Genomic DNA, 16149 nt, shown 5'->3' with positions numbered 1-16149 from the left:
TCCAAATTACCATTATATTTTAAAAAGAATAATGAGAACCCATGATGATACCTCTTATTAGTGTTTTAGTTTTTTCCCCAACAATATTCTTATATGTATTAAATATTTGGTCCAATTGATAAAGCGGTAAAAAAGGATTACAAAAAGCATGACAACAACAACAACGGCAACTAACTTCAAGACAACATTAAAAGGTTTGATAATTTTATATAGAAAAGACTCTCAAAATTCTTCACAACATGTAGTAAAGTACACAGAAAGCTAAAGCATTCTACAATAAGATTAAAGGAGAAGTGAGACAAGAAACAAGAAGAGGTTTCGTTTATGCCATGCCTCCGCTAGTTGCAGTCCTGATGATCTGGAAGAGAGCTGTAACAAAGCGCATACAAAAGTTAATCAACATATACTAGTGTAACACACATTATATTATATATAACCAAATAATCCATATTCACGACCATGTTCGTTATTTGGAAACCAGGAGTCCACACTAAGATGCTTTCCAACATAATCAACCTAAAGAGATTTAGGAAGACTCACATGAACCAATGACGACGAAGACAAAGAAGCCGAGGAGGATGGGTCCAACAGGGTAGTCCTTACCCTTCTTGGTGGTGGTCTCAGGAACAAAACCTCTTTTAGTAATGTTCTTATCAAACTTCTCTATCTTCCTGTCTGCTAGCCTCTTTGAAGTTGTCTGCAATCATTTTCTAATCAGAATATAATTATAAACAAAAAACATCTAAATCAAGCAACACCGTAAATGCAGACAAGAACTCAGCTAATATCTAACACAAAAAAAAGGATCAAATTTTATAATGGTAATCGAATTTTCCGTTTTGAGTCATTAGCTCAACTGGAAAGGACCCTGGCCATTGTGTCAGAGGTATCGAGTTCGAATCCTAATATTACAAATAAGTGGTTAATGTGGCAGCGACTTTTTCGTAACCTGGAAAAAAAAAATTCAAAAAAGAAAAAAGAATTTTCCCATGATCTTATAAATAAGCTCATGAAATCCTCAAATAATGTGAGAATCATGAGCTTAGCCGATTTAAAAAATATGAATCCCCCGAGAGGAAACACAAAGAAGGGATCAGCGAATCGGAAGTGACGTTCGCCGAGTCGGAGAGAAACTTGTCTTTTGTCTTAAAGAGAGTTGTGTTTCTCCTGCCTGTCACCAACTTATTAAAAAAGAGTATCGGTGAACGTCGTCACAGCTCTCTCTGATTGGATACTGAGACTTGTGAGGTCGACGTGGCGGTCAATGATTGGTGCTTGCGAAAGCCTTATGGTCATGTGGACAAAAATGAAAACTTTCGGTTATATCTCTCAGGCTCTTTAAAGGCCAAATAAAAAGTATGTTGAGAGGCCCGTTAAGCGTCTGTTAGTCTCTTGGTGGCTCGATTGAAACTTTTCAGTTACATCTCTCACAGCCTCTTGGTCTCTTTCTCTCAGTACGACGCAAAGAGGAAGAAGAGGAGAGAGAGAGAGAGAGATGGATCCAGACGCAGTGGCCAAGGCTTTCGTGGAGCACTACTACACCACCTTCGATGCGAATCGCGCAGGCTTGGTTTCTCTTTACCAGGAAGGATCGATGCTGACCTTCGAAGGGCAGAAGATCCAGGGCTCTCAGAACATCGTCGCCAAGCTCACCAGCCTCCCCTTCCAGCAGTGCAAGCACAACATCACCACCGTCGATTGCCAGCCCTCTGGTCCCGCCGGCGGTATGCTCGTCTTCGTCTCCGGTAATCTCCAGCTCGCTGGCGAACAGCACGCTCTCAAGTTCAGCCAGGTCTATATAACTCCGATTCGAGTGTAGATTGGATATGTTATTAGGGCACTTTGAAGTTTGATTGATCTGGAATTGACTCGAACCCTTCTTGATTGATAGATCCGTGATTAGGTTGTGTAGATGTGATCGTTGTCATCTAGGTTTGGCATTTAGAATTTGTCTTTTGGAGTCTATCTCTCCCTTGTGCTTCTTCTTGGTTATGTCAACTATGCTACGATATGCTTGCTGCATTCGATTAGATTGTCCTCAGCTCTGTAAGTGTTCCTTGTGGTGTGTGTATCATCCATCATCTGCTGACTGCCGTTAGACTCTTTACTAGATTTGTCACATAGGGATACATATAATAATATCTGCATAATTCGACTCTTAGTTCTTCATTTCAAGGTACTACTTGTGTCTTTGTTATCAGTTTTGTGTAAACATGGTAGATATGTATGGAGCCAAGTGGGATGGCATTCATGTCAATTTTGACCTACTCACATTCAGCTACATTTGCATCGCTCATGTTGTGATCTTATATGCTGTTTTACCTGAATGCTGTTCTGATTTTGACTGGCTGGTGATCATATTTTCCTGACTTTTGTGCCCCCAGATGTTCCATTTGGTGTCGAATCAGGGAAACTACTACGTGTTCAACGACATATTCAGGTTGAACTATGCTTGAGGAATGTGGTGGAAGGGGTATTACAAAAGAGACTGATGGAATCATGGAAGTTTGCGGGTTAGTTCATGTTGGGTTTTAGTAGATTTGAGAACAGAAGTTTGTTTAAGGTGTTTTTTGAAGTCTTTTCTTTATTTTAATCAATAGAAGGTCTTTGTTACTTTGGTTCAGATGATTCTGTGTTCACATGATTCAGTAAGTGCTTATTGTTATGGATAAAACAAAAAGCTTATTTCAAAGATGGTTGGTTCTCTGTTGGAACCCTTTTCATGTTAAAACAACTATTCTTTAGCAATTTCTTCTGTACTCTCCTTCTAGATGTCTCCAAACCCTCGTGTTTTCCTTTGGATTGTGAACAATCTGGCGACGATTCTTCTTCTTTGGTAGTTTCAACTGTTTTTTTTTTGGAAGCTGTTTGGTGAGTGTATAAGCAAAAAGTTAGCATCACTCAAATGCTGAATATCATCAAGTCCTATACCACCAATAGAGACGGTTCTGGCCGTCAAACAACAACCTGTCAAAACACACTTACTTTATGAGAATTGACTTAATTTTGCCTAATCACACAATAATAATAATTTGAAAAGATGAGCTCATTGTTACATCAAAGACCCAAGTTGTTCATATGAGAATAAGAAGACACTGACAAAATAAAAATCCTGTTCATTTGCTTTTTTGAGTAATCCATCCCCACAACTAGGCCTGGGACCAGTGTTTTTAAAACCGGACCGACCCGATGGTTGGACCGTGTTCGACCATGAACCGGTTATATAGCCGGGTTGGTCTAGTAATTGGTTCGACCAAGAACCGGCCACATAGCCGGATTATATTTCAAAGTTATTAAACTAATAAAAACCACTAAAACTATCAAAAATCTATAAATCATCCATATAAACAAGAAACTAATTCATATCTTTATATATAAAGTTAGCTTTTTCTCTTCTTATGACAAGTGGCAAGGGGGTTTGATGACATGTGTCTTTCATATTTTTTTTTTTACATTTTAAGTCCTTTTTCTTATAGATTATTGCAATTTAGCGAAGTACTTTCTAATTATGCACTATTTACTCTTTTAATATTAACCATCTTTGTATAAAATTTGATAATTTATTTTATTGGTCACTAAAATTCAAGATGAATAAAAAATAAATAAATAAAAAAAATAAATAAATAATTTTAAATATTTTCTATTATTTTTGTTATTTTACCATTTTCTATTATTTTATGATGAGAGGATTCATGATGAAGAAGAAGAGAAGTATGACGAGCAAAACCAAGATAAACTTATGTATGCAGACTCTCACAACAGGATATGTATGATTCGGGAAGAGGCGGTCGGTATGGATATCGAGGAAGAGGTCGTGGTAGATTTGGATATCAACAAAACAGATATTATAGGCAAGTGAGAGACACATCAAAGGTTGAGTGTTACCGATGTGATAAGATAGGTCACTTCGCTCAGAACTGTCCTACAACTTCCACAAATAACCAAACTAATAAGAAAAAACTAGAATACAACGCATAATCTAAACCTACAACTTCCACAACCAAAAAAAAAACCAATTATACTATAGTAACACTAACTCAATAAAAGTTTGGAGCCGGAAAAAGATCAACAAAGAAAACTAACTTACCTCATCTTACCAATAATATCATGGATAGAACAAACAGATGTTAGAAAAGATAAAAGGATATTCCTTCTGTTCCAAAATATTTGATGTTTTGAGTGTATGAACAAGAATTAAGGTATACACTTTTTTCTAAAAGAAACATTAAAAATATAAACCAAAATTAATTCATCCAATCCTTAAAAATAAATATAAAACATCATTGGTCACACAGTTTTCAATAAAATTTAAATTAATATAAAATATCAAAACATCATCTATTTTGAAACATCATAACTTTTCTAAAACATCATCTATTTTGGAACAGAGGGAGTAAAATATAAGACAAAACATTCCTCCGAGCTCAAAGGAGCGTGATCAAGCACCAACCAAAAAACCCCAAAAAACCCCAAAAAACCAAAAAGGTCAGAGAAAGGATAATCATCAGGAGACCAGAGTCACCACGAAACAAGAAGACACATGCCACAAGCACCGGAATCACAACCACCAGCTAAAAGGTAAGAAGCACCTCACAAACTAAACAAGCACATACAAGACGTTCATGCCAGCGAAGAACCACAAAGCTCTAAGTAGAAGAGACCAAAGCTCCAAAGACTAACTCCGCACACCTACACCAGACAAAGTAAAAGAAGAAAAAAAACAACCTGAGGGAGGAAGAATGGAAGCCTACCACCGAAAAACAAGAGCTCAAACTTTAGATTAGAAATAACATTCCAAGCACATAAAGCATACACAGAAGAAAACACTATCCAAACCTGGAGTAGCAAATATGGCGAAAAAAAAGCCACCAGAGAAGCGAGCAGCAATGAAAGGTGCAACAAGATGAGAGAACAAAGATAGAAAAGGAGACGAAACAAAATCATCAAACCGTGGAGCCATCCTCGAGATATGAAAAAGAGCATAGAAGTCAGATCACCAAAAACCAGATCTTGAAAACCAAGACGAACAGAGACTATCGACGGCAAGTCAACGAGAGGAAGACAACATCAAAGACAACTGAACTCTGACCCAACCCAACAAGATGTAGTTCCTAAAATTAGCCAAAATCTAAAAAAGAAGAGGACCAATATTGACCAAAACAACCTACAACACAGTGAAAAACAACCGCACAATTGGGAATTTGTAAGCATGATCTATAACAAATACCAGATAATATCACAAGAGATGAATGTGGGGAAAAACAAGAACACAAAGGTGAGTCTTTTCTCAGTGATGGCGAGAAGCACCGCACACCGGAAAGGTAAGCGAATTATATAGATGAGGACGGCTTAGGGTCAAAATATGGAGAGTGGGCAAAAAACATTTTAAAAGAGTAATGTTCAAAAATGTGACAAATTAAAATATAATTCTGACGCTAAAACCATCAATCTTAAAATTAACAAATGCCTAAATGCAAAGTTATTAAAATTCAATATAATTTACATTAAAAGCTCACTTCACCACACAATTAATATTATACACACAACAACACATTATTGAAAAACAAACACATAATATATTAACATATTACCTAATACTACATAACACAATAAAACATCAAATAATTTTCTTTACAAATAAGAAAGACCACTTAATTACATCATCCAAAAAATCATATCTAACAGCAATAAAACAATATCCCGCGCGAAGCGCGGACACCCTTCTAGTTTATAATATTTTATATTCAAAATTAATTTATATTTTAACTATGCATCATGGTTACTAATATTACTTTTATATTTACATACTAAAAAAATATTAAACCATATTATTGAACCAGGTTTGACCCGGTCGAACCATATTGAACCTTGACCCAAAATATTTCCGGTTCAGCTTCCGGTCCGGTTTTAAAAACACTGCCTGGGACGGATCGGGTATCCGGATATTTTTAAGATATCCGGATCCGGATCCTTATCCGGCGGATCCGTAATTTTACTATTCTTATCTGAATCCGGAGTTCGCGGATATCCGTCCTTCTAAAAATTATAATATCCGGCGAATATCCGGATCCGAATTTGGATCCTTAAAATAAATAAAAAATAATATTAATATATATAAAATATTAACAATAATTTAAAAATAAAAAAGATATATAATGTTTTTAATTATTTCTATGTATAATATTACAAAATTTACATAAAATTTATATATAGTATTATAAAAATGAAAATTTATTAGTTTTTATATATAGATATTACTATTTTTGAAATAATTATTAATAAAATTTACGGATCCAGATATCCAGACAAAAAAATCAAGATATCCGGATTCGGCTTTGACGGATCTAACATTTTACAATCCGGATCCAGATTCGGCCTCTCCGGATATCCGGATTTTCGGATCGGATCTCGGATTATATCCGGATCTCGGATAAAAATTTCAGGCCTACCCACGACTAGTTGGATCTTTGTTTTGCTCCCAAAAGTATGATAAATGAACAGACGACCAAACAGCTTGTAATTGTTCGATTCATGAACAAGCGGATTTCACCAACTCAAATCACTCATTACACAGAGGCATTTAGTTTTCTTTTCACAAAGTTGATTTACCCAAACATCATATTAAATCTTGTACCTAGAAGAAAAAGTTGATGTTGGGGCAACAGTAGATTAATCAATTTAAACCAAAAATAGAAGGAATGGAAAAAGCTGATCGTTCTCGTCTTCGATGAAAAGAGTCACCAACACAAGCAGCAGCTTCTCTATTCCTCTTCTCATCAAGAAGTTTCTCATTGGCTCTGCTCGGAACCTCCACATCTTCACTTGACTACATTCACACACAACCTCTTTTCTCCAACTTCTCTCCGCCGCTTGAAAGATGTTTATTGCTTACACTTGTATTATTACTTTTTTTATTATTAGCTTAAGTCTTTGTTGGTAATGGACGTGTAACTAAGTCATGACTAGACACATAACATCTATTGACCGACCGCTTCTTGAAAAAGTTACGGTACCTCTTCCACCATTTTTTCTTCTTTTTATTTCCAAGAGAAGCTATAATGCAATTTTAAACCACCAAATCATTTCGGTTAAAATTCGGAGTGTGAAGCTTCATCCCATACTTGACAATTCGAGGTTGTCCATGATCTGCACCTGGCGCCTTTTTATCAAACTATATTAACCAATGGTTGACTGCTACTCCAAGGTACAAACAAATCGAGACAGATTGTAGTCGAAATCCTATAATCTTTTTTTAAGATCTTTTTCCTAAATAAATTATGTTACATAATAATAATAAAACCATCCATGGAAAAAGCACAAACTCAGAACGCTTTCTCCATTTCTCTAACAGTGAAATATAAAAATCTTTTTTTCTTTTTGAAAAAGTAAAAGAAAACATAAAAACTCCCAAATATCCACATAATTTCCCCCCAAAATACAGATAAAAGAACATATATAGAAAATCTCTAATCTGGATTGCGTTGTTATATACTCAATCCATCTTCTTTGTCCCGCTCTTCCGGATGATAATTGAGGTTTTCGTCACTTCACAACAGCTTCCATTCTGGGAATATAGAAACAAAAGTGAATTAGCTTCAAACCCAAAAACAATAGCTTTAAATTAAATTTCAGAAGTCATCCACACAAAAAAATTAAAAAGTAAATGTGAAAATGAATATAGACTAATCTGATTTTGCATTTGTTGCCGTCACGTTATGTTTGATTAATCCGTAATTAAACTCAAACACCAATCTCTAACAAGATCTTCATCAAACTACTAAACCTCAGGACGATTCAACAAAATATAATAAATCGTAAAAGTTTCAATAAAATTACCAGAAATGCCCTTCCTCGATGAAAAAGAAGGCGGCGGCGTCAAGACGTAAGAGAGGATCGACCTCCCAGCCATGGAAATGGCGGAGACGATCCCGGCGACATAAAGAACCACGATGAGAGCCAGAACCCAAGGCAACAAGAGGAAGCCGATGAAGAAAGTCACGGATCCACATAGCATCAGAGCCACCGATATACCCAGCAGCAGCGACGCGAACCCCGAGGGAGATATATGAGCCATCGAAGGCGACCGACTCCTCATCATCGGCGAATCCAGGAAGTGATCGGGGAGAGAAATCGGCATCGGCGGAGAGCGGAGGAGGCTCAGGACAAGAGCCGAGAGATCGTAGAAAGCCCTGGAGTCTTGATCTCGTTGGCTTCTCATCGTTCACAAATAATATTCTCAAGAAAGGTTTAATGGCAGGAGTAATGAAGACGATGATGATGATGATGACCGTTCAGACAGAACCGAAACACAGACGAGCAAATTGAAACTGACTTTTTATATAAATCTTTCTCTCTGAACAGAAGAAACGTGTGTGTCCTTAGATAACGAGAAAAAGCAACCATAAAGAAACAAGACACGCGTGTGAACACGCGAGGGTGAGGCGAGTATGGACATGCTGGATTCAGACCAATTTGGGGGGGGGGAGTGTGGGTCCCTTTAATGACGCGTAGAGTGCTTATCTTCTACGACATTCTTATCTAATCTTTTCTCTCTCCCTGTAATAAATTTGTCCCAATCATACTTTCCTTTGTATTTTTCTTTTGGTTATTTTGTTTTGAACAAAATAAGAGTGTGTTACTTTTCTTTTTGAAATTGTCTGCACTTTATAAACGTGTCTATTCAATCGGGCTCTTTGCGTTGAACCATCATAATCATAATAATAACAATAAATAACAATTTGTGAAATAATAATATTGGAGTTTAAGTGACTAATAATATTGTAAGGACCTAACCTAAACAAAAAAATATTTATTCACCAATAAACTAGCAATGGAATTGTTGCACGTGCCTCGCACATATGCTGGTTAATTCTCTGAGCAGTTTTTTTTTCTAATGATTTTCTTTTGTATCTGATTTTAGTTTACCTTAGGTCGTTCAGTGAAAATGTTGACAAATTCGTGGAATATGGGCTTTCGATAGGCCCTGTGTTTAGATAGCCCAAAATAATATTAGAGGTGGGCCTAGAGACATATGTTGGTGGTATGCATAACTACATGAGGCTCTGGAATCCACTATACCTAACTTATAATTTATTCAAAGCCATGAATGGGAGCTAAAAAACGATTTTGAAACTGGAAGCATATACTGTACTTACAAACTTGAATTACACAGGGGCATGTATATATATATTGTACTCAAGATCCTAGTGTGACAGTGTACGAGGAATGCATGGCCAAATCATATGCGGAGTATAATTTTGTTGAAAATATCATAATAAACATTACACACATGCACACAAGAAAGTAATATAGAGAGAGGTAATCATCATGTAGCCGAAGAGGAAAGCTAGGAGAAAGTTTTGATTTAAAAATGTCAAAAAGAACAAATATGAAGAAAGTTTCAAATAGAGTTGGTTAAGGCAACCAACCCAACATGTAATTATTCGCACTTGGCCCTGCTCCCATTCCATGATCTTGCTGTTGCCCTTGATGATACCTGTTCCAGCGTTACCAAGAAAAAACATCCAATTAAGGTATCAAAAATGTAATATCTACACACTACAAGGGATCTCAAAATTGGTTAGTAATTATATATAAAGTATTAAGTTACCCGATTTGAAAAATGGGCTCGTATTCCAAAGGCTGGAAGAAAGCTTGTTGTTGCGGTTGATGATGCCCGTAGTCAACATGTACTTCTTCTTGGTTCGGGTTAAGTTGGAATGGCATCTGATACCCATCAGCTAACTGCCACGTAGTACACTTGTTAATTAGTGGATCCATACTTAAAAATAATAACCAAATTAATTCGTTATTGTTGTGAACGATGAGAACGTAAGGAACTACCCTTAGCCGTAGAGTTTTGTTTGTATCCGAAAGCATGCGCTCCTGATTCAAATTAGTATTCATACGAGAATGAGTATTATTAATTAGTGTATACATATATGTATGCCATTTGCTTCAGCATTCAAATTTGTCGTTACCTTACTCTGGAGATCATTGAGCTGGTCGAGCATGAACTGTGTCTGCAAATTTGATAAAGCGTATTACTTTATATGGATATCATAGTGTAGCATAAATGATGAGAGAAATAGAAGAAGTATAGTACCCGGAGACCTCTGATCTGCTTCAAAGAAGAATCAAGCTGTCTCTCAAGTGACTCAAGCTCCTTCGTACTAAGTGGTCCAAGATCTTCTCCCAATAGATTCCTATAAGATTTCAAGACAAACAAAAATACCATCATAATTAAATTCTACATCTGTAATTAAAAAACTCTCTCTGGGCTAGCTAGCTTAATTATTAGTCAATTAGTTTAACCTTTGGGTTCTCTGTAAAGCGTCGTAACGCTGCTTAAGCTTGAGATACTCCTGCTGGCTACTAAGTTCCTGCTTTGCCAAAAAAAAAAATAACATTATTGGATTTGAATTAATAAAAGCATATTAGGAAAAAATAAAAATCAAGGGTAAAAGAATAAGAAAGAGAAGAAGGGGGGGTACAACTGCTAAGGCCTCTCTTGAAGGCACATTGGGCTCTGGAGGTCCGTAGTTGCACTTTTGGTACCTCTCCAGTGTCTTAAGCATGCTGTTTCACAACTAAAATGGTCAGTACTAAGTAGTATTGTATCAAAATTTTACCTCAGTAATTAATATGAAAAAATAAGTTTCAAATCAACGAAGGCAAATCTTGTTAAAACGTTTTCTTGCTATGGTTTACAGAATAATCTGGGAGTCTTTTCAGAGATCCAATGGATATAATAAGATGAAATTGACATTAGCATTAGCATCAAAATCAAACCAAAATAGGACGGGTTACAAAAGTGTGCCAATAAGCCCTAGCTAGTTGAATCACTCCCAAGAGCCTCTGACTTTAACAGCAATATTGGTGACTGATTTAATCGGATTGGGTCAAAAAGGTATAGAAAACTCTTTTATATGTAAATTGATTATTCATGAGAAACCTCTTATTATTAATAATATTATGTTAGATCAGATGGCTTCTCATAATTCCTACGTCGTCGTCATCTAAATTAAGCAGAAATACTAAGGGAACACAAAAAGCTAAAAGCTTAATTAGGACGACCCTGCAACAAAACTTTGATAAGAAAACAGATGAGAGAAATCAAAACAGAAATGGAAATCATCGGAACTCAAAAACATATTAAAAACGTTATAAATAATTTTAGTTTCCTCTTTGCTTTCTTTTAAAGGATGAAAGAAAAAACGTACGACACAAACAACACATAAAAAAGACCCATACAACACATTTCTTTTACTTATCAAAACAATAGACAAAAATGGATATAAATGAATACCTGGAATTACTGCAAAACTCGAACAGTTTTCCTCTATTAGAGAAGATGATGAGAGCAACCTCTGCATCACATAGAACGGAAAGCTCGTATGCTTTCTTCAAAACACCACCCCTTCTCTTTGCAAACGTCACTTGCCTATTGATCGTGTTCTCTATCCTCTTCAGCTCTACTCTCCCTCTTCCCATTTTTTTCTTTCTCTTAATCTTCTCTTTCTCTCCCTTCTTCTATATATTTATATACGAATGAGCCCCCTCTCTCTATTTTTTTTCTTTTCTTTCTATTTTCTCTTATTTTCTAACTTTTAGTGTGAACATGCATTCATTTGTACAAATATATATATACACATGTATCTCACATCACTTCTCTAAAGTACATTAACTTGTCAGCTTCGTTATTCTCTTTTCATATACCCTTCAATTATTGTACGTGTGCTATTTACAATTGTTACAAACCACCACATAGGATTTATGCAAATGTTGCAAACAGAAAATGTTAACTACTCCATCGATGCTTAGATATTTTCAAACCTAGAAAATTGGGTCTCTTTTTTGTTTATATAAAATTGGCAAGAGAAGAGAAATTAAGATCTTCCCATTATTCTCATCAAACACTAGAAATAGTTTCAGTTTCAGTAGGGGTTATTGGTTGTTGTATTTTTATGGATTTGAAAATTCGAACTAAATCTAGTGTTATTGGTTATATGATTTTCAAATCTGTATTAAAATCATGTGTTATTGGTTTAATGATTCATAAATTATGTATCAAATCAAGTGTTATTCAATCGTACGGATTTATCAATATATTTGATTTTATAATTGATTTGTTTGGATTTTTTAGTTAAAAATACAAAGACTCAAATCCGAGGGAAAACATCCGAATTTACATATTTTACTTGGATTTATAAATAATATATTGATTTCTAAATCAATCAAAATATATAAACCAATAACACCTTATCAGTATTTCGTTTAGACTAATGTGGATGTGACCCTGTTAAAGAAAGTTAGATACTTCTTTTACTTTGATTATGGAGGATTAATTGGAATTCCAACATTAAACCCTAACATTTAACACCATTAAATTAAAGCTTTAGTTTAATATGGTGATAGAGACAGAGATATTGGAAAATGAAAGATTAGTTCATTCTACGGTGGAGAATCGACGATGAGAGGATGTGGGATGATGAATGATGGCAACCCTAAACTGAGAAGAGTAGGGCAATGAATGAGTTTTGACACGTGTCGCAATCTGGATGGTAGGGTCTGCTAAACCCACCTGATTTTATATTTATTTTTTAACTCTTGTAATCGATTTCAGGGGATCATATGACCTAACCTCAACTAGGTGAAGCCTTGTACGGTCTTTTAACTTACAGAACTACCCTTGTGCTTGGTGTAAAAATGTAAAGTAAATCACACTCTTATTTGTGATTCATTTATGTTGTGACGCTATCTAAATTCTTAGTGCTAGATTCGTTTCTTTTTACAATGCGCTAGATATTTTTGTTACTGAAATTAATTTGTTTCTATTAAAAATGACAATAGTCTCATAATAAAATATACATGTCTGTTATATACTTATTAGTTTATGAAACACTCCCATGCTGATAACTTTATTTTGGTATGCGAATCTGAGACACAAATACATACAAAGTTGATGTAAAACATAAATGGATAGAATAAACAGAGTTTTGAATATAGGTTATAGTTTAATTTGGTTATCTTAGGGTTCGTCCGATGTTAGAGATCATGTCCGACCAAAACTCTTAGTGCTCTATTTTGACCGGTAAGTAGGTGATGGACACAAAGGGATGATTCAATTAGAAAAACTAAACATAGCATTATTATTCTGTCTGGTTAAATAAGCTTATTTTCTCTGATTTGAAAGTTGATTCTCTAGCTTGATCGTCTAAGCATTTCTAGCAAATTTGTATGCGTTCTAATATATTTATATCCCTAATTAAGTACGACTCGAGAATAAGGCATTTTACTTTCTTTTATTAATGTAAGAAATAACTAAAAAAATAAATTACTGGTTAATATACAATCAAAATTAGTTAGAAGAGGGTATGATGAGAAAAGTAGTCAAGTACGTATTCTCTTCTTATCAGCTGTGGTCATATTTTTCAATATAAGATGACGACAATTGATAAAGATGTTGTGCATCAAGAGAAACTAAAGTACATTCAACTATTTATTATTGATGTGTCATTGATACCAATGATCTTCTGTTTTTTTCCTTCTCTTGTTGTACTATCTTCTTCGACCTTTTTTAATGCCGAGAAACTTCAAATAATCCTCATGTATCATATATGTGGTCGATCTAAGGTCTAAGACCAAAACAAGGACACTATTTTTAGTTTTAAACATTTCAAGAAACCAAAGACATTCTTGAAGTCTCCGTAAGGCATTTTTATCCAAAGGAAAACAAAAATTCTGTAAGGGCTATACTATATTTTAATGATAAGACGTGAGATTTTGTAAGATATATAAATAATTCGTAAATGGATATCGTCGAATATAAATAAAAAGGGTTAATATGAAAGAAAGAAAGAAGGAAGCACTACTCTTTTCTCTGCGTGGGATCTTATGCCCTGAAGCACACACAGGACCTACCAAGAATAAAAATTCATCGATGAGATCCAACGGTTATGATGAGTTCTCAAAATCAAACATGCTATATTACACATAGGAAAGATAGAATCTTGATGCTAAAGAAACGGTGATGAACGGTGGTGGAGACCACCACACATCAACTTTCAAGTTGCACTACAAATAAATGCCACGTGAAATCCTTCCTACAGGACAGCTAAGTTGCGGAGTACTGGTGATGTGGTCCATTGGCTGTGAGATTGAATCGGACGGTTATCAGACGATGTCGTGGAGGATTGAATGAGGAATGAGAACCGTCGGATTAAGCTGCTAAAAATAGATAGACAGGGTCCATGTCAAGACGTAATGGGAAGGGGACCTCATTGCCAAAAATAGAAAGATGGGGGCTATCTTCGAATAAGTCACGTCTTGGGTTTATTGAGTGGGGTTTTAAGCTTTGGGGACCAGCCTCTCTTTATTTTTCTTTTTTCACCAACAGGCTGCGATATATAGTAAGTTACTGTAGTCCTAGACTCATAGTCATTATGCATCAAATAAAAGGTTTCAGCTTCCAGGAAAAATGGTTCACACTAATGTACATGTTATTCACAATCTCATATCACATTATCACTAACAAAATTATATTAACGAATGAATATTGATTTCTCTTTTTTATATTGCTTTGTTTCTTGCATCCACTATAAGTTTCAGATAAAAAAATCCCATTAAACATGTTGGCATTAATGTAGTGATTAAAGACATCGAAGATATAATTCATCGATCCTTGTGAAACCTCAGAAACTCTACAAGCTTGTCTTTGTATTATACGAGGAGGATATGAAGTCACGTATGAATGCAAGACATGTGAGTATTTCGGCTGACAGAAAAAACATACTAAATATTACCCAAAAAAATAAACATACTAAATATTTTCCCAATTATTAGTACTTATTAGAACTGGTCTGTGGTTTGATAAAAAAAAAAAGAACTGGTCTTTGGCTTAAGCTGATAAAACAATATTTAAACGAAGTAATATATTAAAGTCTATTAACTAATAATTTAGATGTCATACTCATACCTTTGATGTTGATTACTATAAGTCAGTGGCTACAGCTTAGAGGCTTTCGAGTTCTCGGTCTTGGGCTCAATCATCTACTTCCAACGTGTTCAATGCTGTATATAGCTACGGATGTGGCTAACGGTTTTGTCATGGACGTGACTATGAAAAGTCCGTTGCCAACAAAAAGAAAAGGATTTACGATTTAGCGACGTCGACAGACATAAAACCAATCATTATCGTCATTCCGTGACAAATGACTATCGAGTACGTCGCTATGTGACAATTTCACTCATGATGATGGATGGCAACTTTTTTTTTTTGGATGGCAACATAAACATATATAGAACTGGGTTATAATAAGTGTCCACGAAACGATTGAATCCGATCCGTAACTATCCTGCGGTAAGTTGGTTACCGCATGTTGACAAACTCAGGTATTTTTACATGTATTCCAAAGACATCGTATTTTTATAGAAACTGGACACCAAATATGCTTGGTTTAAACATCTCCACACTTTGCTATATTTATTTAATTATTTCGGAGCTACATCATACATGGTCTATTTGTAGGCTTTGGATGTTAGACATATATCCCTGAGATGCGAAACAATGCTTAGGTTCACCTCCTATGGCGAATGGTTAAATTCACCTCACTTTTTATAATCAACCATATTGTCATTTAAAATTAGCTAAAAAAATAATAAAATTAAAAAATAAATGGCTGAAAAAACAACATTGCTTGCCGTCTGCAAAACCCAAAACTCTAAAAATCTAAACCTTAAACTTTAAACCCCAAATCCTAAATCCTAAATTATAAACTCTAAATCCTAAACCCAAAACTATAAACCATAAACTCTAAATCCTAAACTTTAATCTCTAAATCCTAAACTCTAAACCCAAAACCATCAATCATAAGCCATAAATTCCAAACCTTAAACCTTATTAGAACAATTCTAAAATATTCTAAAATTATTAGAATTTTAAAATTATTAGAATAGTTCTAGAATTCACAATTTAAAATATTTTCAATATTTTAAAATAGTTTATCAAATAGAAAGTTAATAATATTTGATTTTAAAATAATTTAAAAATTTCTATTTAAATAATGATGAATCTAATTGTTATTATACTACAAAACATCTTTTGTTTCTAAAAAAATACAAATCATCTTTTTTAACTTTCAAGTTAAT

General features: G+C 34.8%; 4 protein-coding genes across 6 annotated transcripts; 1 reads left to right on the top strand and 3 right to left on the bottom strand.

Moving 5' to 3' along the window:
* Nucleotides 1–187: 187 nt before the first annotated feature.
* On the bottom strand, nt 188–703 carry LOC106359239 (stress-associated endoplasmic reticulum protein 2-like; the record flags this gene model as incomplete). Its single annotated transcript, XM_013798968.3, has 2 exons — nt 188–369; nt 541–703. Coding segments are annotated over 2 exons (210 nt in total), but the record flags the coding sequence as incomplete, so codon positions are not given.
* Nucleotides 704–1352: 649 nt separating this feature from the next.
* LOC106361893 (nuclear transport factor 2A) lies at nt 1353–2748 on the top strand. Of its 2 annotated transcripts, none has more exons than XM_022690214.2 (2): nt 1353–1745; nt 2385–2748. In XM_022690214.2, the coding sequence occupies exons 1-2, from the start codon at nt 1496–1498 to the stop codon at nt 2516–2518; spliced, it is 384 nt and encodes a 127-aa protein (XP_022545935.1). In that variant the 5' UTR covers nt 1353–1495; the 3' UTR covers nt 2519–2748. The 2 variants fall into 2 exon arrangements, with proteins under 2 accessions (XP_022545935.1, XP_013657156.1); XM_013801702.3 differs by having other exon boundaries at nt 1355–1792.
* Nucleotides 2749–7228: 4480 nt separating this feature from the next.
* LOC106360130 (agamous-like MADS-box protein AGL9 homolog) lies at nt 7229–11611 on the bottom strand. Of its 2 annotated transcripts, none has more exons than XM_013799723.3 (9): nt 11309–11611; nt 10494–10578; nt 10315–10382; nt 10106–10205; nt 9981–10022; nt 9844–9885; nt 9611–9744; nt 7837–9496; nt 7229–7564 (listed from the first exon to the last, which is right to left on the bottom strand). In XM_013799723.3, exons 1-8 carry the CDS (start codon nt 11491–11493, stop codon nt 9415–9417), a joined length of 738 nt encoding a protein of 245 aa, XP_013655177.1. In that variant the 5' UTR covers nt 11494–11611; the 3' UTR covers nt 7229–7564; nt 7837–9414. The 2 variants fall into 2 exon arrangements, with proteins under 2 accessions (XP_013655177.1, XP_013655178.1); XM_013799724.3 differs by having other exon boundaries at nt 10497–10578.
* Nucleotides 7548–8218, bottom strand: LOC106361892. Its single transcript, XM_013801701.3, has 2 exons — nt 7837–8218; nt 7548–7564 (listed from the first exon to the last, which is right to left on the bottom strand). The coding sequence occupies exons 1-2, from the start codon at nt 8216–8218 to the stop codon at nt 7548–7550; spliced, it is 399 nt and encodes a 132-aa protein (XP_013657155.1).
* Nucleotides 11612–16149: the final 4538 nt, after the last annotated feature.

Source organism: Brassica napus, chromosome C3 (genome assembly GCF_020379485.1).
Source record: "Brassica napus cultivar Da-Ae chromosome C3, Da-Ae, whole genome shotgun sequence".
Lineage (NCBI taxonomy): Eukaryota > Viridiplantae > Streptophyta > Magnoliopsida > Brassicales > Brassicaceae > Brassica > Brassica napus.
Note: the sequence above shows the minus strand (reverse complement) of the source record. Positions and strands in the feature narration are given on the sequence as shown.

Bases quoted from the DNA above. Each gene is read 5' to 3' on its own strand.
- LOC106361893 (XM_022690214.2), top strand. From the start codon at position 1,496: ATGGATCCAGACGCAGTGGCCAAGGCTTTCGTGGAGCACTACTACACC. The intron at 1,746-2,384 runs GTAATCTCCAGC...TTGTGCCCCCAG, and splicing joins TATGCTCGTCTTCGTCTCCG to ATGTTCCATTTGGTGTCGAA.
- LOC106361892 (XM_013801701.3), bottom strand. From the start codon at position 8,218: ATGAGAAGCCAACGAGATCAAGACTCCAGGGCTTTCTACGATCTCTCG.
- LOC106360130 (XM_013799723.3), bottom strand. From the start codon at position 11,493: ATGGGAAGAGGGAGAGTAGAGCTGAAGAGGATAGAGAACACGATCAAT. The intron at 10,023-10,105 runs GTACTATACTTC...TCAAATTTGCAG, and splicing joins AGCAGATCAGAGGTCTCCGG to ACACAGTTCATGCTCGACCA. The intron at 9,745-9,843 runs GTAGTTCCTTAC...ACTACGTGGCAG, and splicing joins ACAAAACTCTACGGCTAAGG to TTAGCTGATGGGTATCAGAT.